Genomic DNA, 25,984 nt, shown 5'->3' with positions numbered 1-25,984 from the left:
CCTTACCATCTCCCCATCCGTGGCTTTCAATTTTTCATTTGCTAAATAGATTTTTAGTTACAACTCCATTAATCTAAACCTAAAGTTGAAGAGGCAAGTGGCAAAATTAAGGTCATTTTGAGTTCAAAAATAATTTTTAAATGATCAAAATAACTCAGATTTTTAATAGGAGGGAGTATAGTTGTTTCATTAATTTGTTAATCAACTTTTTTCTGTTATATTGTTTTAATTGCTTTGGCCGTTCAATATTTCATTTACTGTTTTTATTTTCTTTTTTGCTCTTGCCTGTCTGGAGTGTATAGGAACTGTGAGGTTAGAGGGACTGGCTTAGAATAAGGGATAAGAATAAGAGATCAGGACTGAGGGTTATAGGACCAAGCAGCTGGTAAGGACTTTGACTTATCCTCTGAATGGATTGGGAAGCCTCTGGAAAGATCTGAGCAGTGGAGTTGCATGATTTGATTTACTTTTTAAAAAGTTTTTTTTTAATTTTATAAATTTATTTATTTACATTTGGCTGCTTTGTGTCTTCGTTGCTGCACACGGGCTTTCTCTAGTTGCAGCGAGCGGGGGTTACTCTTCGTTGAGGTGCACGGGCTTCTCATTGCGGTGGCTTCTATTATTGTGGAACACGGGCTCTAGGCACATGGGCTTCAGTAGTTGTGGCTCGTGGGCTCTAGAGCACAGGCTCAGTAGTTGTGGCGCACAAGCTTAGTTGCTCCACGGATTTTAGATATTGCATGAAGGGATGTGGGATCTTCCCGGACCAGGGCTTGAACCCGTGTCCCTTGCATTGGCAGGTGGATGCTTAACCACTGTGCCACCAGGAAAGTCCCTAAAAAGCTTATTTTGATGGCTGTTTTGAGAAAGGGAATATAGATCCATGAGGAGAAGCAGAGAGTGTGGCAGTTATTAAAATAACTGAGATTTTGGTGGTTGATCAAGGCAGTAGTGGTGAAGGTAGAAAGTGGATGGATTTATTAAATAATTGAAGGCTAAGTTCAATTGATTTGTTTTTAGTCTGAATGTGGCATATCAAAGAAATAAAAAAGTTAATCATAAGTCCAATATTTTTGGCCTGATCAAAGGGGTGGATGGAGGTGATATTTGTTGAGACGGCAAAGACTAGAAGAGAAACATTTGAAGGAGAAGTACTTAGTCTTTTCAAAGTGTTAAGCTTTGGAAGCCTATAGAAGTGATAAGTAGCAAGTTGGGTGTGTGGGTCAGAAGTTGAGGGGAGACCTTCAGGATGGAATGAGGCATTTGAAGGTTGTCAGCATTTTGACTGGTATGCAGTGCCATGGGTGCACATGAGCTGTCCAAAGGAGCAAATGCGTCAAGAGAACGGGTACATTCCAACATTCAACTCTGTCTTCTAACTTTTCTAGTAAATTTTTTCTGAAGGAAGGATGGCTAGACACATTTTTAAAATATCCTATTATTGTTCTTTAAATTTTTGAAATTGCTTTGTCCTTAATTTATGAATGCAATATATATTTATTTTTTTCCTGAAGATAGTGATTAGATTTTTTAAAAAAATCATTCTCTTTTATATCTTAAATTGTACCATTTTTCTGTTTTGTTTATTTTCTATCAGACATTCTGTTTCTTAATCTTGGTCATATTTTTTCATAGCCTTGGGGTTCTTCCTATGTCCAGAGATCCTTGATTTTCTGCTCACAGTGATGAATGAAAATGGAATTATTTTAGGTAATTGATGTGGATTCCCTCTACTGTTGCATATGAAAGTGTATTTTCCTGCTTCTTCTCTCCTTTGAGTGGTTCATTGAAAGTTCTGTTGACAATGGGGAGGGGGGTTTATGATTGATTTAGTTCCCTGAGAAGTAATGACCAAGATTTCAGAAGTTAAGCTAGGGGCACTCAATTACCACAATGAGTTAATTTTTTTTTTTTTTTGGTGGACACAACCGAAAACCTGTGGCTTGCAATTTGTTATTCTTTTTTTTAGCAAAGTGACTTTTCTTTTCTTTTGGCCAGAGATTAATGCCACACTCTCTATTTAACTGACATGAAAGTGGAGTGAAACATGCATAGACAACCTTCCGATGGACTTTGTGGCATAATGTCCTGTTTCACTCTTGACTTTCGTGGTGCGTTTTCCATATTACCAATTCTGAACGTGAAGCCTCTGTGCAGTTGGCAAATCAGCCCCTCCCTCCACCATGGTCCATTTGTAGTATGTTGGCATGATAGTATCTTCTGTTATGCTCCCTCTATTATTTATTTCTGTAAGCTTATTGCCTTTCAGAAAATTATGACATTTAGCTTTACAACTATAAATGCAGTATTGGTTTATGCATTGGTTTAAGAACTCAGGTAATGAATTTGGTAAGAATGTTCTCAAATTTGCTTCCCCCAGTTATTAGCTTTGTGAATTTGGGAATGTTACTTAAGCCTAGTAAAAATATGTTTTATTTTTCTTTAGGGTAGGGGGTAATAATAATAATACCTAACACAGAGGATTACTGTTAGCATTAAGTAAGGAAATATATATCAAGTCCAGTTCCTAGAGACTAGTACATGCTTAATATTACTATTAACAATAATAACATGAGTAAGATTATTTAAAAATTTTAAATAAGTGGTATAATGATAGCTTTTATATTCTAATTTATTGTCAGATTACATACAAATTATGTAATTTTAATTCTGGAAACCTACATAGTGTAGGAAAAACATGTTAATAAAACAAAATAGCCTATGTGTATATATCTACATATTATATATATATCAAATTTCATGATTCTGCTGAAAACTTCTAATTATAAGGACAGCTATGGGGAAAAATCATTGTTTGTATTTCTAGGATTTTTCTCATTCCTATGTTTCTTTTTATAGACTTAGGTTTTAGGTTCACTGCAAAATTGAATGGAAGGTACATAGATCTCCCATATACAGCCCCACCCCCCCACTCATAGGTAGCTTCCCCCATTACCAAGGTCCTTCACCACAGTGGTACATTTACTACAATTGATAAACCTACAGGATACATTATAATCACCCAAAGTCCATAGTTTACCTAAGGTTCACTCTTGGTGTTGTACATTACTGGTTTAGACAAATGTATAAGGACATGCATCCATCATTAGAGTTTCATACTGAGTAATTTCACTGCCTTAAAAACCTCTGTGCTCCACCAAGTCACCCCTTCCTCCTCCAAGCCCTGGAAACCACTGATCTTTTCATTGACGACATAGTTTTGCCTTTTCTAGAATGTCATATAGTTGGAATCATACAGTATGGAGCCTTTTCAGATTGGCTTCTTTCACTTAAAAATATGCCTTGATGTTTCCTCCATGTCTTTTCATGGTTTAATAGCGCTTTTGTTTGTTTGTTTGTTTGTTTGTTTAGTGCTGAACCATGTTCCATTGTCTGGATGTGCCAGAGTTTATTTATACTGTTTTCCTGCTGTAGTTTTCTATAGAAATTTATTGGCATCTTTTATAGATGTTCTACATACATTTTACCAGCTTGAGCATTATACAGTTGTATTTTTTCCATTGCCCAAATTTGTCTCTGTTACAATCTATACACTTTTTATACTTCATCGAAAATATACGTAAGTAGGATTTCAAAGAGTACTATGGGACTAATATTCAAGACTGAAAGATCAGAATTAACTGGATTAGTTTAGAATCCACTTAGTCAATTATTAAGAATCTGTGGAGGTAAATAAGCTTTGTCCAATTTTCTACTTGTGAATTTAGATTAATGGAGACTTGCTGATTTGTTTTCCAACAACATAGGACTTTTCAACTACAAGTGTAAAGAAATACATGGTTCAACTACAATATTTATAATAGCAACAACAAAACCTACCAGGTTATACATAGAAAAAAAAACTGAAAGCAAAATGAAAGACTAATGTGAATTATCCTGGAACCAGCCTTTGTAATATCATGTGATTATGACTTTAAGTTTCTTTTTTCAGTTTGACATTCTTCATGGTCAACATAAAAATAAAATGGAAGAAATATCAGGAGATATAAAGGAAGGATCGAAATCTAAAAATAGCAGTGACAGAGTGATCTATGAGTTAAGAGCAGAGGTAAGATACTGGGTAAAGAGTAATATACTAAAACATATCTGAAGGTTATTAAATGATATAATGTCCTAAGAAGTATAACTGAGGAGTCTTTGGTTATTTTATGAAAAAGAATGCTGCTGAACATCAAAAATAAAGTATCAGTGTACATGTGATCTAAAATGCTGTGAAATGATATTGGCCCAACACTATATCTGAATTGTCTGAATGTTATAAAGACAAATTGACTAAAAACCACCTGGGCACACCCCTACCCTCACCCCGTATAAGGAACAAATTCGCCCCCCACTGAGGAAGCGAGCAAGAAAGAGAACCTGTTTGTTCTTGTTCTCCCCTGCTGCAGCAGGGGCCCCAATGAAGACTTGCCTGAAAAAAAAAAAAAAACCTACCTTATAGCTGATACATCTTACTGTAAATAAATACTTATTAAAAGTTTGATCAGCTGCTGGATCTCATGTGTTAAGATATTATCAGGAACAATGACATTCAAAATTTGTTACATGTAGTTCCTGGTTGAATTCACATGGCTGTTGGCAATTAGCAGTAGGCAGAATTACCTCACTTTGGTTATAGTTAATTCATTTCTTAGGTGTGCCGAGTAAAATGGTGGAAACAGCTAGTTTCCGCTCCCACCACCACCACCAATGACAAATTAATTTTCACAGATTGTACATTCTGTTTTCTTTGTCTTGTTGGTAAAGGAGGAATTATCATCCTTAGAGATAGGAGGGGAGATTGAATTATTTGTACTTTATAGAACATTGTGTTAGTGCATTAAAAGTGGGAAATCATAAATTATGTATTATGTAACGGGTAATTCTGGAAGATGTCTTAGATACAAATGTGTAAGAACAATTCAGGAAATGGAATTAAGTTAGTGAAAAATATAGGTTGGGAGGAAAGTAATTTGTACTAGAAGGTTTCTTCCTTATAAAATTCTGTAAAGGCTGAATTCACACCTCAGTATGTTTTATATCAGATGAACATAGTGCAATGGAAAATGCATAGATTTCAGAACAAAAGTGGCTCCATCACTTACCGATTACTTTATTCTGGTCAACTCCTTAAGCCTCTCTAAATATCAGTTTACAAATTGTCATAAGGGAAGTAAGAGTAATACTAGTTATCACACAGGATTTTTGAAAAGATTACGTATTGCAGGGGAAAAATTGTCAGAGGCAGAGTGCTTTACTGTTGGGAATTAGCTAAGATATTCAGGAGAATTTGCCCTTCCTGAGATTAGCTCTTCCCTTGTCACCTCTTCTATGAGTCATGTAAGGGATGTTGGGGTGAGGGAGGATATATAGAGACATCCGTGATGAGAAAGACTGAACTGTTGAAAACATCGCTTCCTAACAGTGAAGTCAAAGGGGAAAGAAATGATGGCTCGTATATCTTTTGTTTTCTAAGAGGAACCAAACCAGCAGGATACATACCAGTTTTCCTTGGCCCTGAGATCTGAGAGGTATCTTTGATTAAGGATCGCACACTATGTCATGTACAAGCTTATTTAGGAGTTAGAGACAAATGCAGAGGAAGGCACATATGGTTGTTAATACTCTCCTCAAAAGCTGATGGCATTGTCTTAGATCATCATTTTCGGGATACATTGGGAGACATAGCAATATAGGAGCTCTGATATACAACTGTTTTAGTTTGGTGTAATAGAAAGTTCTGAGACTCATTTGAGTAAGCTATTTCACATCTATAGAGCTCAATTATGTATCTTAAATTAGGATACAAACATTTTGCCCACCTAAAGGCACTTTTCCATAAGATATTCAAGCACTATGATATATAATTTTTGCTATTTTGAAATTCTTAATGAAGCACTTAATGCTGAAAGCAAATGTAGACATGAATTGCCTATGTCTTTTACTCTGTGCACTTGAATGTTATATTCGAATGAATTAAATTTCAGAAAGAAGGCTTTGTTCAAAAGAAAACAAATATTGGGACAAATTCTTATAGAAGCAGTGAGCTTGTGTGTGTGTGTTGTATATATGAGTCTACGTGTTCATTTAAACTTTAAATTAGGATAGAAGCTACCTCCTTTCTTTGGAAAAGAAGATATAACCACTCTGTTGTCATTGTTTTGTTTTTTATACTGGTTATGTTTAGGTCTTTAAATCTTTTTATGTTTGCCTAAAAGTCATTGGGTGATTATACCATAATTTAATTAAAATATAATCTATTTTTAAAAATCTGTTTAGTTTTAGTGTTACATATATAATCAATATTGCAGTAAACATGCATGTCCACATGCATCTTTAAACATTAAAAAATGGCTTAGGGTAAATTCCTAGAAATGGTATGGCTTTTTCAAGAGAATGTTTATTTTTTCAGTATTTTATACACACTGCCAGATTGTCCATTAGAAAAATTATATCAATTTACATTCTCACTCACCTGCAATGTATAAACATGCTCATTCTATAGCCAACAGTATATATTATTGTTTTTAAAATTTTCCTAGCTGATAGGCCAAAAAGATCATTTTAATTTGTATTTTATTGATCTAAACATACACTTCTGGTTGTTTGCTCATTTTTATTAGTATAAGGTTTATTATAATAGCTACCATTTACTGAGAACTTACTGTGTACATCACACATATATTGCTGAGCCATTGAAATATAAAATCTTATTTAATATTTTAATACTCTTATGATCTGTGTATTCTTAGCTACTTTCAATGGAAAGAATCTTAGAGGACTTACCTTGATCAAGGACACAACAAACGTTATGCTCAAGGATACATCAAATGTTATATAGATAATCTTTTACCTATGTTCTTATTTAGTTCCAGTTTCTCAGAGGCACACACTCAGGTCAGATTGTTCAGCAAGTTAGGATCTTACCAAAGGCCACCAGCCCATGAGTTAAATCCTGAAGCCACATGTTACCAGCAGTCAGTATCTGACATTGCTACCCTGGTCTGTCCTCATTCTGTGGGTTTACTGAAGCAACAACTCTGGAAATACAATAGATTTTGATTGTTGGAATTTAAAAATAGTATCTTCATATCAAACATCACGATTTTCTAACCATTGATGATCCCCATATGTCATGGGCACCTTTTAAAAACTGTTACTAGGGCTTCCCTGGTGATGCAGTGGTTGAGAGTCTGCCTGCTGATGCAGGGGACATGGGTTCGTGCCCCGGTCCAGGAGGAGCTCACATGCCGTGGAGCGGCTGGGCCCGTGAGCCATGGCCGCTGAGCCTGCACGTCTGGAGCCTGTGCTCCTCAACGGGAGAGGCCACAACAGTGAGAGGCCCGCGTACCGCAAAAAACAAAAACAAGACAAAACAAAACTGTTACTAACACCCACCAATTTGATAATAGTATTGTTTGCACTTGAGGAGTGTGTTTTACTTATCTCTTAATCTGCCCAGTCTCTTTCAGAAATAGTTTGATGATGATCTTCCCATTTTGGAAATCTGATTGGTCAAAGAAATTCAAAATGCAGTCTTGATAAAAAGGCCCCAGAGTATTTAAATAATTGACTTCTGGACAATGTGTAATGAGGTGAATTCTCTGAGCAGGAAGTCACTTGGTAAATGAATATATCTTAACATATGCATATATGCATATGCGTAACGGATGCATTTGATCTTTTCTCCACATTTAAGATCAAGACCCCTTGAACTAGAAATGAGAGTTTATTTAGAATGGAAATGAACTGGCATTCTGAGTGAAGAAATTGTTACCTTTTTCTACAACCTGGCTGCTTCTTGACAGCAAACTCATAATCAGGAAACACTCACATTACATTTTTTAGGCCAAACTTTTTGGGATAAACATTTTCCAAGGGAAAATAATTAGTTTATCTTGTATTATTCCAAAAATATATCACTTACATTTCAGTTTCAAATTTTGGGGAATTTTGATTTCATATTTCTTTTCTGTGGTTTGTTCTTTTCTCACCTATTCACACATTTATATCCTATTCCTATTCCACTTTGGAAAGATTAAGTAGACATACTTTTCCCTACTTAATTCAATAAATCAAATAAAAACTCTGAACATTATACATAAAGTAAACATAAAAGACTCAAAGTTGAAGAGAAAAGGCATTCAGCTAGGTATCTTGGGACCTAAGAAATTACATGGAGGAGTTTCCTGGGTTTTCTTTTCTCTGCATATATGCCAGAATTGGAGCTGAAGAAGCTAGCAGCCTGGAAATAACAACAGGCACAGATAAAAACAAAACCAAAAACAAAATGCAACTGAAGTCTTCTTGCTCTAGTTAAAGGACTAGGGAATGGTCAGCTTAGCAAGACAGGAAACCACTAGACAATAATTGTTCTAATCCACCAAATATTACAGAAAACAGTGGTGCCCCCCTCAGCTCCTGTTAGTAAATCTGAATGGGGAGCCTACATTTCCACTCTCACAAGACAGTAGAAAGTTGCCCAGTCCTTCCTTTTGGAGTGTTGGCATAGAAGGCTGAGCTGGGACCAGGGTTTCATCCCTGCTGGGCAGCAGTGAGACCCCCCAGAGCTTGTGGTGTCAGTGAAAACCACGTAGGGGGCCTGTACTTTCACCTCCACCCTCTCCCAGCTACAGAGGTCTAGTGGATAGCTGGAGCACCCATCCCCATCCAGCAGTAACTAGGAGCATCCCCAGTCAGGTACCAAAGGAGGTTTGGTGGGACCTGGACTTCTACCTTCACCTGGGAGTAATGAGTCCATGCTGCTGCTTTACCTTCCAGAATGGTACATCAGAGGAACCTGTCTAACACAGAATGTTTAGATGAGAACCAGAGTCTCATAAAATAATACCCAAAATGTCCAGGACACAGTTGAATATTACTCATCATATCAAGAACCAAAATATCTCAGAATGAATGAAAGAAGACAATCAACAAATGCCAACACTGCAAAGACAGAGATGTTTCCATTTCTTGGTGAGAATTTTAAGGTGGCCATCCTAAAAATGCTTTAATCAGCAATCATGACCATGCTTGAAACAAATGAAAAAAATAGAAATCCTCAGTAAAGAAACAGAAAGTCTCAGCAGAGAAATAGAAAATACAAAGAAGAAACAAATGGAAAAGTTAGAAGGGAAAAATACAATAACCAAAATTTTTTAAAATTATGAATGGAAGGAAGAGAAGAAAGAATCAGTGAAATTGAAGACAGAGCAATAGAAATTACCCAGTCCGAATGACAAAAAGAAAATAGTCTGAAAGAAAACAAAGCCTTTGCTAACAGGGATTGAGGTAGGGGCCTGTGGGATGCTAACAAAGATCACTTATGTCACTGGAGGCCAGTTTGAGAGGAGAAATTATGAGGGGCCGAATATTACTCAAAGAAATAGAGTGAAAAATTTCCAAATTTAGGAAAAGGGTCAAATCTATAGTCAAGATGCTTAGTAAACCCCAATCAGCATAACCTCAAGTATATCCACATCCAGATACTTAGTCAAACTTACGGAGAACTAAGAAATAATGATCTTGACAACACCAAGAAGGAAATTACACCTGACCTACAGGGAAAAAATAATCCAAATGACAGTGAAAATTTCATCAGAAACCATGGAGGCCAGAAAGAAGTGGCACACTTTTCTCCAAGTTCTAAAAGAATTGTCAACTCAAAATGCTATATCCAGTGAAAATATCTTTTAGGACATTCTCAGATGAAAGAAAACCAAGATAATTTGTCTCCAGTAAATAAGCACATGAAAAGGTGTCAACACATTAGTCATCAAGGAAGTACAAATTAAAACCACAGTGAGATAAAACTACACATTTATCAGAATGGTTAAAATAAAAATTAGTGACAACAGGAATGCTGGTGAGAATGCAGAGCTACTGGATCACCCAACTCACTACAGGAGATGTAAATGATAACAATCACATTGGGAAACAGTTTGGTGAGTTCCCAAATAACAACTATCATGTGACCAGGAAATTGTACACCTGCGCATTTCTCTCAAAGAAATGAAAACTTATATCCACACAAAACTTATACATGAATCTTTAAAGTGGTTTTGTTTATAAATGCCAAAACTTGGATACAACAATGATACCTTCAATGGGTAAATAATTAAAAGCCATTACAGCTATACCTTGGGATAAACTCCTCAGCAATAAAACGGAATGAATTCTTGATCTATGCAGCAATCTGGCTGCATCTGCGGAGAAGCATGTTGAATGAAAAATATCAATCTCAAAAGACAGTATAGCCCATGATTCCATTTATATTACAGTATTGAAATGACAAAACTTTAGAAATGGAGAGAAGATTAGTGGTTGCCGGGAAAGAAGGCATGATGGGGGGGGAGTGTGTGTGGCTATTAAATGGCAACATAATGCATCCTTGTGATGGAAATGGTCTGTATTTTGACTATGTTATTGTTGACATCTAGTTATTATACTGTACTATAGAGTTACAAGATGTTATCATTAGGAAAAACCAGATAAAGTACACATGGGATTTATTTTGATCATTTCTTACAACTGCTTAAGAATGTACAATTATCTCAAAATAAAAATTCAGTTAAAAAATCCCAATCTTCTCTCAATATGTATGACAAGTTCCACCCTTTCTACATACTCCTCTGAAAATATGTATCCCTCATTTTATTTCCATTTTTGGGATCCGAGAGACCTGGGTCCAAGCAAGTTCTTAACCTGGCACTGACTTGCTGTCTGACTTCCTACTAACTACATGGATTTTCTAAGTCTGTTTGATTATCTGAAAAATAGTATTTAAGTAACAACTCGTCTAAAGGATTAATTCATCCATATATGTAAAGTGCTAAAGATTTTACATTATGTGTATGTAGTAGGTATGCAAGAAATACATGTTTTCTCCCTTGTCATTCAAATTTCATTTAGTACATCCTATATTGGAATGACAATCCAGAGTTTTAGATATTAGTAACATTGTAGATAATTCTGTGATATCCCATAGAAAACTTCAGAATACTTCTATATGTGTGTGTTCTTCCTCTCCTCAACTGTAAGCTTTTTGGAGTTTAAGGGTACTGTCTTACAGCAACGGCACTGAGCACAGTTTCTGGTGCCAAATAGGTTTCCAATAAATGTTTGACAGGGGGAAATGCATCTTTTAACGTGAATAATCTAGCTCCAAAATTAGTCTGTAAATCTTCCAAAGGAGTAGAATACATTTTCCCATTCCTGAATCACCAAGTGTCTTGCACATATCTCTTCACGCTTTGACAGTTAAGGCAAGTCTTTAATGATTATATGGACAAAGACCATGAAAGTCTTGAGCAGGAAAGAACCTAAAAGGTACAGTCTAGTCCTTCATTTCACAGATTCCCTTTCTCACATTAGCGAATTACCCACAATGGGCTCTTCCGGCTCTAGATGTGTCCCTATCCCCATGCCGTTGACACACATTGTCTTTGATACTTCATTAGGATTAAAATCTTTCCACATAATATGAGAGAATACTCTTTAAATGATTTCTTTTTCTTCCTAAACTGCAATATGATATAAGTTGAAGGAACAAAGTATATTCATTTTTTTCTCTCTTTCAGAATGTCTCTATTTATTTACTTTTAAAATGTTGCTTCCCAAGTAAGGAAAAAAGACCCAGATGGGTAACATGTTGAATTTAACTTGTGATTATATAAGTAGTCCTCTTTATTTTGCTTATGCAAGATAAAACATAAACATTTTGTAACAAAATTTTTTCACACCCAGAAATCGTATCATTGTTGAGGTTTAAGGGAACTTTCCTCCACATGTGTACCAACTGGATTCTCTCTGCATAGGCAAAATGATAGTGAAGTGAAAAACAAAGCAAGGCAACAAAATAAGTAATTTGTATGCTCATTCATTCATTGTCAATCATCTATTCAACAAACACTTATCAACCATCTACAGTGTCCTTGGTACTGGAATTAAGCACTGAGGAGTTGATGGAGTGATAGCCACAGTGGAAAACAAACAAAGAAACCCAGCAGTTAAACAGTGTGTTATGTACTTTGATGGGTAATGTATAGTGATCTATGTGAGCTCATAGAAAAGATGTCGAGGATGAGATGTGAATGATGAACAGCATCTAACCCACGTAAAGGGGAAAGGTAGAGGTAAGGACTGTAAATGATAAAGGGAGTAGCAGGTGAGAAAGCTAGAGACCACAGTATTGCCAGGAAATAAATGTAATAAAAAGAATGTTCTGACCTGTAAAAGATTTAGAGCATTTCTGTTGAGTAGGAGACTATATTGAGAAGTATTTTTTAAATACTGGGATATTGACAGTAAAGCAAAAATTCCTTCTTTCGCTCTTATGCAACTATAGAATTATGCTCATTTGGGGGGAATATTTTGATCACTAGAAGAGTAACAGTCTAGCGGAGAGCAATTCATTACCGGGTTTTTTATTTCAGGTAAGGTGGGGGAAAATACAGAGGGCAGAAAAATGTTTTGTTCTCTGTTTAAAAAGAGAAAATATTTTCAACGTGTTTTCTTAAATTACAAATTCAATTTTTAGTCCTGCAAATATTTTATAGTATCTACTGTGCTAGGATCTAGTAATTCAGTGGTGTCCAAAGTAGAAATGGGCCTGTCCTCAGAGAACTGCCTCAATGAGAGACACAGGATTCATCAAAAATCGTACAGTTAATTGCATGTTTTCAGCTCTACGGGAGCTACATAACAGATGTGCATGACGGCGGGGGAGCTGACCTAGTTAGGAACTTTAGATTTAAAATTTTAAATACCTGAGATTTATTTACTAACATAGTTAAATAGAATCTTCTTTATGAGAAGGCTGTTGTATAACTAGAAATCCGGTGCCGTAATAATTTAATTTTCTGAGATTGCCACAATAGGTGTTGATTTGAATTGATTTAAATCTCTTGTATCTCATACCTCTTATTGACTTTACATGTTCCAGCAAAGAGAGTTAGGTTACTGATAATACTATGAATGTATCTGAAATGGTTATATAATTTTGAAAGAGGATATTGATGTTTGCAAGTAGGTTAACTTAGAAGTCTGTTAATGGTATGGATTTAAGCATTCTGGCACACTGTGAGTTCATATTGACGAAACTCAGGAAACAGAATCTATAAAAAGATATTTGATATGAGTAAACCATTAGAGAAAAATAATATTCTGGTAAAAGTGAAAATCAAACTGTTACACATGGATATGCATTCTGGTCATTTAGACAAATATAAGTCTAAATGGTCTAATTATCCAAGACGAAAACTGTCACTTGTCCTGGAGTTACAGAAAACTGATAAACACGAAATCAAATAATGGATGAAAGCTTGTGATCACTTTCCCAGGAAGTATTAAGTGCCTTGAGTAACAGGCTTTTATTTTTTCAAAAAGGGTTTTAAATTATGTGGAGTAGAATAAAGTATTTAAACATCTTTGCTCGGGTATCTCAACAGCAGTAGCTTTTCCCTGGTAACTAGGTCTTTGGAAAAGTTTTCTAGCTGAGTTAGATTGATGATTTAATTACAATCTGAGATTTCGTTTCTTTAACTGTACATTTCTTACTAACTTCTGTTGGATAGAAAACATTCTACCAAAGATTGGAATGTGGGCGGTTCTTCTAATAGAGGAAACTGTTAATCAAAACTCTTAAATGTTGGTTTGTCTCAGAATCAGCCCATGTCTTCAGAAATCGCTGCATGTTTTGGTGCCAACCTAAAACTAACCAACCTCAAGGCGCCTAGTGTTTCCTCAGTGTCCGCAGGTAACCTAAGGTCTCCACTGTGATGCTCTCTATGTCTCGTCCTCTTTGGGTCACACACACGCTTTTGGGACTTTTCCTGGTCCTTTGGCCCATAAGCTCTGAACAATTCTTTCAAGATCCTGTTTACTGCTTTCCATGGTGGCAACAAGTGAACTTAGCAAATTCATATTAATACGCTATTTACATTTTCATGGCATCATATCAATTATTCCTCTCAATGCTTCAAATTCAAAACTGCTTTGCTAAAAGTGTTACAGTATAGTTGCACTGAATCAGGATTCAAATCTCCAGTAAAGAGAAATATTGTTTTATGCTAGAGGCATTTGATTTAGAACTTTCCTATTGCCATCCTTAAAAATGCTTCCCTTAGAAAACATGTTTCCATATGAACAGAGACCTTCTGGGAACATGTGCTTTAAACTAAATGAGCAGTCACACTCTCTTCTTCCACCAAAACCCCAGGTTCATATGAACATGGCATAAAAGGTGAAGCAGAGGCCTGTCAGTTTAGATGGTGGAGATCTTAACCTCCTCCTGCATTAGGGCTTGGTTCATGGTAGTTGCCCTCAACATGGCTGTTGGTTGAATGGATGAGGAGAAGGTAAGGTACATATCAAAAAGATGAGAGCCTTCTGTTTCAACCGTCTGTGAGGTTGAAAAAAAAAAAAATCAGGGCTTCCCTAGTGGCGCAGTGGTTGAGAGTCCGCCTGCCGATGCAGGGGACGTGGGTTCGTGCCCCGGTCTGGGAAAATCCCACATGCCACGGAGTGGCTGGGCCCCTGAACCATGGCCGCTGAGCCTGCGTGTCCGGAGCCTGTGCTCCGCAACGGGAGAGTCCGCAAGAGTGAAAGGCCCGCGTACCGGAAAAAAAAAAAAAATCAAAGTGGGAAGAAGGTATAACTGAGCATAACATACTCATTTGGAAAATGGTTTGATGTGTTTTATATTTGACTACATTTGATGTGTTCAAAATACACTGGTTTCCTATGTGCCTATTAATACTGCTTGGTGGATATAACATTTGTTTTTAAGATTTAGTTATTATTTAATTATTTTTGGCTGTGTCCAGTCTTAGTTGCAGCACGCGGGATCTTTCGTTGTGGCACTCGGGCTCTTCATTGTGGCGCATGGGCTTCTCTCTAGTTGTGGCGCATGGGCTTCTCTCTAGTCGTGACGTGTGGGTTTTCTCCTCTCTAGTTGTAGGACGCAGGCTCCAGGGCACGTGGGCTCTGTAGTTTGCGGCACACGGGCTCTAGTTGTGGCACCCAGGCTTTAATTGCCCCACAGCATGTGGGATCTTAGTTCCCTGACCAGGGATCAAATCTGCATCCTCTGCATTGCAAGGTGGATTCTTTACCACTGGACCACCAGGGAAGTCCCGAGTATAACGTTTTTAAGGGCCAAAAATATCCAGAAACTAGTGACTAGTTCTGTTCCTCCAGGTCTCAAATCTGTTGTTAATACTTCCCTTTGTAGGTTATGTGACTCCCCTTACAGGGAGTCCACCCTGATTGGTGATCTCTCTTCTGCACAATTCCCATCTGACTCTATGCCCACATGGTCTCCGGAGAATGCTCTGCTGCTCTTGGATATTCATTAACCCTCTTGCATGTGAATCAAAGTTTCTATTACACTGTCTCAATTATATTTATGGAATAGATGATTTTATTTCTTTCCATTTTTGAGTTTTGGAGGCTGTGTTGAGAAAGAGAGATTTAGTCTGTGGTCGTGTTCTAAACTGTGATCCCCAAAGGATACTATTTTTTGATCACAGGTGGGCATTTATTATAGCATTGATTACAGAAGATAACTTTAAGAAACTCATTTATTTGGATATTGGAAAACAGACATCTAAGTAATATAGGTTAAAGAAAGAAATTTAATGAAATTTCAGACTGAAGGACAAAAACGCTGAAATCTTGAGGGGTGCTGCGAAACGCAGGGGTACTTATAACGTCAATGACTATATTAGGAAACAGTTATGTCTGCCGTGGGATAATGCTTCTCAGATCTCAATTACAGGGAGTGTAATTAACCCAGAACCCCAGCTGCTGTACTCTGAAACCCAGGCAATGACACTGCACTTGCCATAGACTACTCCCAGCCAAAGACAGGCTTCCTTGTTTTGGGAGATGCAACCCTTCCAACTAGCGACTTTGACTCAAAAGCTCCTCTGTGGTCTCACCTACCTTTCCCTGGAAGGCCCTGATGTCTGAGATGATTGGACCCAACCTTCCTTATTTCCCTGTCTCTCCGTTACTCAGAGTCAATCCTGACCAGAATCTGACTGTTTTCTGCCTTTCCTGACTCCCCTGACCTGCATTATCTCTCATATGCATTCCCCATAATAAATTCATTACATTTAAAATGCCAATTGTAAGAGTTGCTTCTTCAAGTACCCAGAATAACCCAATAACAAAGACAAAAGGTTAGCAAGCTAAATTCTAGCAGAAAAAAAAGAAACAATGGATGTAGAAAGAGGGAAAGTCAATATTAGGAGTTAATAATAAAATATATATATATATATATATAATAGAGTTAGCAAAGATAGAAGTTGGTTCTTTGAAGAAAAAATGAAATTCAGGCAGAATTAATTAAGAGCTATAATTAGAAAGCACTAGTGATAAACAAGGGACACAGCTTTAGATAGAGCAAGGATGCTAATAAAAATAAAATCTTACATGAGATGAATTATTGGCCAGAAAATATAACTTACCCAGTATGACTCTTGTAAAAATAGAATGTCTGAATTGATTTATAACATTAAATAAAGTAAATTTAAAATTAATGAATTAAAACTCTTTTTGTAATAAAACTCCAGCATCAGAATGCTTTATGGTTAAGTTCTACCATTCAAAGTAGATAATTCCAGTTTTATAGAACATCTTCTAGAAAAGAGGAAAAACTTCCCAATTCTTCCCACTGTGTTAGTTTAATCCTTATACTGCATCTAGGCAAGGATCATATAAGCAAGGAAAGTTATAATCAATTTCACACATAAGTATAATGGCAAAAATACTAACCAAATACGAGTAGTCTTAATCTTATGGTTAATAAAAAATTTGATTTGTCACAGGAATGCAAGGTATACTATAACATTAGATCACTTATTATATAAGTCAGCACATTAAACAGAGTACAAGAAAAAATCAATTATGTGGTTATCTACAAGTTCGCTTTCAGTTGCTTCAATTCATGATTATAGGGAAAAACATTTCAGCACACAAAGAATCAAAGTGAATTTTTAAACCTGATAGAGTAACAAAATTTTAGAGAACAATATTTTATTTAATGATGAACTATTAGAAGCATGGTATCACTTTTTATTGAACATTCCATTTCAGATGCTAGGCAGTTCAACAAAAGAAGAAAAAGTTACAAGAATTGGAAAGATACAAAACTGTAATGATCACAGATGGTGCAATTACCTATTTAGAAAACACCAAATAATCTAAAAATTATAATTCATAAAAGTTTAGAGATACCACTGGATATAAGAGCAATTAATATGTATATACCAGCAAAAATTATATCTATAAATATATATGTATTATAAATAGAGTAGCATTTGTGTAATGATTGGTAAACCAAAGAAACAACAGAATAAGAGCCCAAACACAGAGCCACCCACATATGGACAGTTGATCTATCAACAGAGTTGTCTTTGGAAGCCAGTGATAAATAGTGTAGCCAGTAAAAAACATTGACTTTAGATTAAAGATGAATGGCAGGAATTAACTTGCATTATAATATTCATCTTTTTAATGAACAATCTCAGTTTAATGCTTTAAAAGACTGTGTGATTCTGGCTTAATCAACAAGACAGAACTAATTTTTTATTCTTCACTATGTTTTTGAAAGAATTCATCAATATATCTCTTTTGTCAGATTTCCCCCCAAACATACTAAAAAAGCAACATTAAAACATAAAATTGTTACACTAAGGCATTTTTGATGTAAAGTGGTGATTTAGGGGGTTCTCATTAATACTTTTGGCACTATTTCATTTTTATCATCATCCTCTAGATTTAATTCACTCTACCATCTCCTTTTCTACTATTTCCCCCCTGTAAATCATGTACTGTGTGCTTTTTTCTTCTTTACAGCTCAGTGTTAGTAATGAAAGTTAACTTTCTATTGTACCTGAACCATCAGAGTACAATTAGTCAAAATAACTTCTAATTAAAATGGTTGTTAATCCTTTAGAAAAAATAAATACATGGATTAACATGAATCATAATCTCAGTCGAGTGGAAAACCTTGCTTTAGGTTGTATCAGCAGTTTCATGTTATTTAGACACTGAGAGCTATAAGAATCTCTGAGAAGACCATCCCTGGGGCCAAGATAGTTTGTCTACTTTTTTTTTTTTTTCATACGCGGGCCTCTCACCGCTGCGGCCCCTCCCGCTGTGGAGCACAGGCTCCGGACGCGCAGGCTCAGCAGCCATGGCTCACGGGCCTAGCTGCTCCGCGGCACTTGGGATCCTCCCGGACTAGGGCACGAACCCGCGTCCCCTGCACCGGCAAGCAGACTCCCAACCACTGCGCCACCAGGGAAGCGCCCAGTTTGTCTACTTTTAAGATTACTTTTAAGAGAGATTCTGGAAATAAAGAGGGTCTACCCTTTATGGTTTGCTTAATTTCCTGATGCAGATCTTATTAAGCATTTTACATTTACATAGTTTTTCCTAGTAGTAGAACACACTTGAGGTTGTAGTTAGTGAGTGGCAAAATTAATTCCTATTATATATATAATATATAAACCTCTGGTTCCTATTATCTCTGCAACAAGATCCACATTTTAAAACCTCTGTTGTGCTTCACTTCTAAAATTCTCTAAGTACTACTTTTGTAAAGGTTCACACCTTACTAAGTTTATAAGAAATCCACTGTAGCGTATAGAAGTTTGGCAGGAGAGTTGCAGGAAAGCATATTTCACTGTTCTCGTTTTATGTTAAAGCTTTTCTCTGACTGTTTTGGACACACTCATAAAACAGTTAAAATCATTTCGGATAATAACAATGTGTTCATTCATATTTTTTATCTTAATAGTTACCAGGCAATATATAGATGATTATTAACTTCTACATGAAATGAGGAAAATATTTGCTTATGAAACTTTGTAACACCACTACGAATTTTTGAGACTGCCTGGCTGTTGCAAAATCAGGGGTCCAAAATAACCATTTAGAGGTTTACTTGTGAAATTTGTAAGTGTTCTCTACCAGGGCATCAGTAAAGCCTTTATGAATACATTTCTCTTGTCATTCTCTTGCTATAACATATACTGACTCATTTAGACATAGATGCATTGTCCTTTTTAAATTCGCATTGCTTTTGATTCATGTTCAATCTGAGATACAAGTTTTGGCCTCCTTTTTTATTAAAAAAAGTTAATTTGGACTTTATTAAAATTTACAACTTTTACTATGTGAAATATACTGCTAAGATAACTAAAACATAAGCCAAAAACTAGGAGGAAATATTTGCAAAACATATATCTGAGAAAAGATGAGTATCCAAAATATAAATAGTTTATCTTTAAATTTTTTAAAATAAATTTATTTATTTTATTCTATTTTTGGCTGCACTGGGTCTTCGTTGCTGTGCGCGGGCTTTCTCTAGTTGTGGCGAGCAGGGGCTATTCTTTGTTGCGGTGCGCGGGCTTCTCATTGCAGTGGCTTCTCTTGTTGCGGAGCACAGGCTCTAGGAGCATGGGCTTCAGTAGCTGTGGCACACAAGCTTAGCAGTTGTGGCTCATAGGCTCTAGAGCTCAGGCTCAGTAGTTGTGGCCCATGAGCTTAGTTGCTCCGTGGTATGTGGGATCTTCCCAGACCAGGGTTCAAACCTGTGTCCCCTGCATTGGCAGGCGGATTCTTAACCACTGCACCACCAGGGAAGCCCTCTCTTTAAATTTTTTAAAAACTTTATTTTTTAAAGAAGTTTTAGGTTTACCACAAAATTGAGGAGAAGATACAGAGATTTCCCATATGCCCTCCACCATAGAAGCTCCCATTTTCAACATCCCCTACAGAGTGGTACATTTGTTACAAATGATGAACCTACATTGACACAACATTAATACCCAAAGTCCATAGTTTACATTAAGGTTCAATATTGGTGCTGTACATTATATGGATTTGGACAAACGTATAATGATATGTATCTATCACTATAGTATCATACAGAGTATTTTCACTGCCCTAAAAATCCTCTGTGCTCCAACTATATATCCTTCCCTGCTCTCACCTTTCCACTTTCCTCCTTGCAACTTCTGGCAACCTCTAATATTTTTAATGTCTCTCTAACTTTGCCTTTTCCAGGACGTTATATAGTTAGAATCATACAGAGTATAGCCTTTTCAGATGGCTTATTTCACTTAGTAATATGCATTTAAGCTTCTTCCATATCTTTTCATGGCTTGATAGTTAATTTCCTTTTAGTGCTGAACAATATTCCATTGTGTGGACATACCACATTGTATCCATTCATCTACTGGAGGACATCTTGGTTGCTTCAAGTTTGGGCAATTATAAACAAAGCTGCCATAAACATCCGTGTGCAGGTGTTTATGTGGACATACGTTTTCGACTTCTTTGGGTAAATAGCCAGGAGCTCGATTACTAGACAGCATAGTAAGAATATGCTTAGTTTTGTAAAAAGCCACCAAACTGTTTCAACATAGCTGTGCTACTTTGCCTTCCCACCAGCAATGACTGAGAGTTCCTGCTGCTCCACGTCTTCACCAGCATTTGGTGTTGTCAGTGTTCTGTATTTCGGCCGTTCTAACAGCTGTGTAGTTGTATCTCATTGTTTTATTTGTTTATTTTTAAGTTTTTGCAGGAAATATTTAGGTTTTTTTTTTAATTTTTAATACATTTTTATTGGAGTATAATTGCTTCACAATACTATGTTAGTTTCTGTTGCACAACAAAGCGAATCAGGCATATGCATACACAGGTCTCCATATCCCCTCCCGCTTGAGCGTCCCTCAATCCTCCCTATCCCAGCCCTCTATGTCACTGCAAAGCCGTGACCGAGCCGATCTTCCTGTGCTACGCTGCTGCTTCCCACCAGCCAACTATTTTCCATTTGGTAGTGGATATATGTCGATGCTACTCTCACTTTGCCCCAGCTCTGCCCTCCTACCCATGTCCTCAAGTCCATTCTCTATGTCTACCTCTTTATTCCTGCCCTGAAACTAGGTTCATCAGTACCTTTTTTTTTTTTTTTTTTTAGATTCCATATATACGCATTAGCATACGGTATTTGTTTTTCTCTTTCTGCCTTACTTCACTCTGTATAACAGACTCTATGTCCATCCACCTCACTACAAATAACTCAATTTTGTTTCTTTTTAGGGCTGAGTAATATTCCATTGTATATAAGTACCACATCTTCTTTATCCATTCATCTGTCGATGGACATTTAGGTTGGTTCCATGTCCTGGCTATTGTAAATAGTGCTGCAATGAACATTGTGGTATGTGTCTCTTTTTAAATTATGCTTTTCTCAGGGTATACGCCCTGCAGTGGGAATGCTGGGTCATATGGTAATTCTATTTTTATTTTTTTAAGGAACCTCCATACTGTTTTCCATAGTAGTTGTATCAATTTACATTACCACCAACAGTGCAGGAGGGTTCCTCTTTCACCACACCCTTTCCAGCATTTATTGTTTCTGGATTTTTTGATAATGGCCATTCTGACTGGCGTGAGGTGATACCTCATTGTAGTTTTGATTTCCATTTCTCTAATAATTAGTGATGTTGAGCATCTTTTCATGTGCCTCTTGGCCACCTGTATTTCTTCCATGGTAAAATGTCTATTTAGGCCTTCAGCCCAATTTTTAGCTGCATTGTTTGCTTTTTCGATATTGAGCTCCATGAGCTGTTTGTATATTCCGGAGATTAATCCTTTGTCTGTTGTTTCATTTGCAAATATTTTCTCCCATTCGGAGTGTTGTCTTTTTGTCTTGTTTCTGGTTTCCTTTGCTGTGCAAAAGCTTTTAAGTTTAATTAAGTCCCATTAAGTTTATTTTTGTTCTTATTTCTGTTACTCTAGGAGGTGGGTCAAAAATGATCTTGCTGTGGTTTATGTCAAAGAGTGTTTTTCCTATGTCTTCCTCAAAGAGTTTTATAATGTCTTGTCTTACATTTAAGTCTTTAATCCATTTGGGGTTTATTTTTATGTATGGTGTTAGGTAGTGTTCTAATTTCATTATTTTACATGTAGCTGTCCAGTTTTCCCAGCACCACTTATTGAAGAGGCTGTCTTTTCTCCACTGTCTATCCTTGCCTCCTTTGTTGTAAATTAGGTGCCCATATGTGCGTGGGTTTATCTCTGGGCATTCTATTCTGTACCATTGATCTATATTTCTGTTTTTGTGCCAGTACCATACTGTCTTGATTACTGTAGCTTTGTAGTATAGTCTGAAATCAGGGAGCCTAATTCTTCCAGCTCCATTTTTCTTTCTCAAGATTGCTTTGGTTATTCGGGGTCTTTTGTGTTTCCATATGAATTATAAAATTTTTTATTCTAATTCAGTGAAGAATGCCATTGGTATTTTGATAGAGATTGCATTAAATCTGTAGATTGCTTTGGGTAGTATAGTCATTTTCACAATACTGATGCTTCCAATACAAGAACATGGTATATTTCTCCATCTGTTTATGTCATCTTTGATTTCTTTCATCAGTGTTTTATAGTTTTCTAAGTACAAGTCTTTCACCTCCTTAGGCAGGTTTATTCCTAGGTATTTTATTCTTTTTGTTGCAGTGGTAAATGGGAGTGTTTCCTTAATTTCTCTTTCTGATTTTTCATTGTTGGTGTATAGGAATGACAGAGATTTCTGTGCATTAATTTTGTATCCTGCAACATTCCTAAATTCATTGATTAGTTCTAGTAGTTTTCTGGTGGCATCTTTAGGATTTTCTATGTATAGGATAGAAATGTATCCTATACATTTTCTATGTATAGGATTTTCTATGTCATCTGCAAACAGTGACAGTTTTACTTCTTTTCCAATTTGTATTTCTTTTATTTCTTTTTCTTCTCTGATTGCTGTGACTAGGACTTCCAAAACTATGTTGAATAAGAGTGGCAAGAGTGGACATCCTTGTCTTGTTCCTGATCTTAGTGGAAATGCTTACAGTTTTTCACCATTGACTATGTTGCTTGCTGTGGGTTTGTCATATATGGCCTTTATTATGTTGAAGTAAGTTCCCTCTATGCCCACTTTCTGGAGAGTTTTTATTATAAATGGGTGCTGAATTTTGTCAAAACCTTTTTCTGTGTCTATTGAGATGATCATATGGTTTGTTGGTTTGTTTGTTTGTTTTGTGGTATGCGGGCCTCTCACTGTTGTGGCCACTCCCGTTGCGGAGCACAGGCTCCGGACACGCAGGCTCAGCGGCCATGGCTCACGGACCTAGCTGCTCCGCGGCATGTGGGATCTTCCCGGAGCGAGGCACGAACCCATGTCCCCTGCATCAGCAGGCGGACTCTCAACCACTGCGCCACCAGGGAAGCCCGATCATATGGTTTTTATTCCTTAATTTGTTAATGTGGTGTATCCTATTGATTGATTTGAGTGTTGAAGAATCCTTGCATCCCTAGGATAAATCCCACTTGATCATGGTGTATTGTCCTTTTAATGTGCTGTTGGATTCTGTTTGTTAGTATTTTGTTCAGGATTTTTGCATCTATGTTCATCAGTGATATAGGTCTGTAATTTTCTATTCTTGTGATATCTTTTTCTGGTTTTGGTATCAGGGTGATTGTGGCTTCATAGAATGAATTTGGGAGTGTTTCTCCCTCTGCAATATTTTGGAAGAGTTTGAAAAGGATGCTTGTTAGCTCTTCTCTAAATGTTTGGTAGAATTCACCTGTGAAGCCATCTGTTCCTGGACTTTGGTTTGTTGGCAGATTTTAAATTACGGTTTCAATTTCATTACTTGTGATAGATCTGTTTATATTTTCTAATTCTTCCTGGTTCAGTCTTGGAAAATTGTACCTTTCCTAAAATTTGTCCATTTCTTCATGGTTGTCCATTTCATTGGCATATAGTTGTTTTTAGAAGTCTCTTATAATCCTTTGTATTTCTGCAGTGTCAATTGTGATTTCTCGTTTTTCATTTCTAATTCCATTGATTTGAGTTTTCTCCCGTTTTTTCTTGATGAGTCTGGCTAAGGGTTTATCAATTTTGTTTAATTTCTCAAAGAACCAGCTTTTAGTTTTATTGATCTTTGTTATTGTTTTCTTCATTTCTATTTCATTTATTTCTGCTGTGATCTTTATGATTTCTTTCCTTCTACTGACTTTGGGTTTTCTTTGTTCTTCTTTCTCTGCTTGTTTTAAGTGTAGATTTAGGTTGTTTATTTGAGATTTTTCTTGTTTCTTGAGGTGAGATTGAATTGCTATAAAGTTCCCTCTTAGAACTGCTTTTGCTGCATCCCATAGGTTTTGGGTCATTGTGTTTTCATTGTCATTTGTTTTTATGTATTTTTAATTCCTTCTTTGATTTCTTCAGTGATCTCTTGGTTATTTAGTAGTGCACTGTTTAACCTCCATATATTTGTGTTTTTTAGTTTTTTTCTGTAACTGGTTTCCAATCTCATAGCATTGTGGTCAGAAAAGATGCTTTATATGATTTCAATTTTCTTAAGTTTTCTGAGGCTTGATTTGTGACCCAAGATGTGATCTATACTGGAGAATGTTCTGTGTGCACTTGAGAGGAAAGTGTATTCTGTCACTTTTGGGTAGAATGTTCTATAAATATCAATTAGATCTATCTGGTCTATTGTGTCATTTAAAGCTTGTGTTTACTTATTTATTTTCTGTTTGTATGATCTGTCCATTGGTGTAAGTGGGGTGTTAAAGTCCCTTACTATTAATGTGTTACTGTTGGTTTCTCCTTTCATGGTTGTTAGCATTTGCCTTATGTATTGAGGTGTCCCTATGTTGGGTGCATAAACATTTATAATTGTTATGTCTTCTTCTTGGATTGATCCTTTGATTATTATGTAGTGTCCCTCCTTATCTCTTGTAACTGTCTTTATTTTATTGTAACAGTCTTTATTTTAAAGTCTATTTTATCTGATATGAGTATTGCTACTCCAGCTTTCTTTTTATTTCCATTTGCTTGGAATATCTTTTCCATCCCTTCACTTTCAGTCTGTATGTGTCCCTAGGTCTGAATTGGGTCTCTTGTAGATTGCCTATATATGGGTCTTGTTTTTGTATCCATTCAGCCAGTCTGTGTCTTTTGGTTGGGGCATTTAATCCATTTACATTCAAGGTTATTATCCATATGTATGTTCCTATTACCATTTTCTTAATTGTTCTGGGTTTGTTTTTGTGGGTCTTTTTCTTCTCTTGTGTTTCCCACTTAGATAAGTTTCTTTGGCATTTGTTTTAAAGCTGGTTTGGTGGTGCTGAATTCTCTTAGCTTTTGCTTGTCTGAAAACTTGATTTCTGCATCAAATCTGAATGAGATCCTTGCTGGGTAGAGTAATCTTGGTTGTAGGTTTTTCTCTTTCATCACTTTAAGTATATCCTGCCACTCCCTTCTGGCTCCTAGAGTTTCTGCTGAAAAATCAGCTGATAACTTTATGGTGATTACATTGTATATTATTTTTTGTTTTTCCCTTGCCTCTTTTAATATTCTTTCTTTGACTAATTTTTCTTAGTTGGATTAATATGTGTCTTGGAGTGTTTTTCCTAGGGTTTATCCTGTATGGGACTCTCTGTGCTTCCTGGACTTGGGTAACTATTTCCTTTCCCATGTTAGGGAAGGTTTCAACTATAATCTCTTCAAATATTTTCTCAGACCCTTTCTTTTTCTCTTCTCTGGGACCCCTATAATTCAAATGTTAGTGCGTTTAGTGTTGTCCCAGAGGTCTCTGAGACTGTCTTCAATTCTTTTCATTCTTTTTACTTTATTCTGTTCCTCGTCAGTTATTTCCACCATTTTGTCTTCCAGCACAGTTATTCGTTCTTCTGCCTCAGTTATTCTGTTATTGATTCCTTCTTGTGTATTTTTCATTTCAGTTATTGTGATGCTCATCTTTGTTTGTTCTTTAGTTCCTCTAGATCTTTGTTAAACATTTCTTGTATTTTCTCAGTCGGTGCCTCCATTCTATTTCTGAGAGTCTGGATCATCTTTACTATCATTATCCTGCATTCTTTTTCAGGTAGATTGCCTATTTCCTCTCCATTTATTTGGTCT

At 36.3% G+C, this 25,984-nt stretch overlaps 1 protein-coding gene across 1 annotated transcript in view; it reads left to right on the top strand.

Annotated features, from left to right (window-relative positions):
- Nucleotides 1-25,984, top strand: part of CCDC102B (coiled-coil domain containing 102B) — a 184,066-nt gene that overhangs the window by 39,479 nt on the left and 118,603 nt on the right. Inside the window, exon 4 of the mRNA XM_032603340.1 lies at nt 3,953-4,069. Coding sequence (XP_032459231.1) covers nt 3,953-4,069 — 117 coding nt within the window. The remainder of the gene's footprint in view (nt 1-3,952; nt 4,070-25,984) is intronic.

The sequence above is a fragment of the Phocoena sinus genome, chromosome 14 (genome assembly GCF_008692025.1).
Source record: "Phocoena sinus isolate mPhoSin1 chromosome 14, mPhoSin1.pri, whole genome shotgun sequence".
NCBI classification, from domain to species: Eukaryota; Metazoa; Chordata; class Mammalia; order Artiodactyla; family Phocoenidae; genus Phocoena; species Phocoena sinus.
This window is presented reverse-complemented; position numbering and strand designations above follow the sequence as displayed.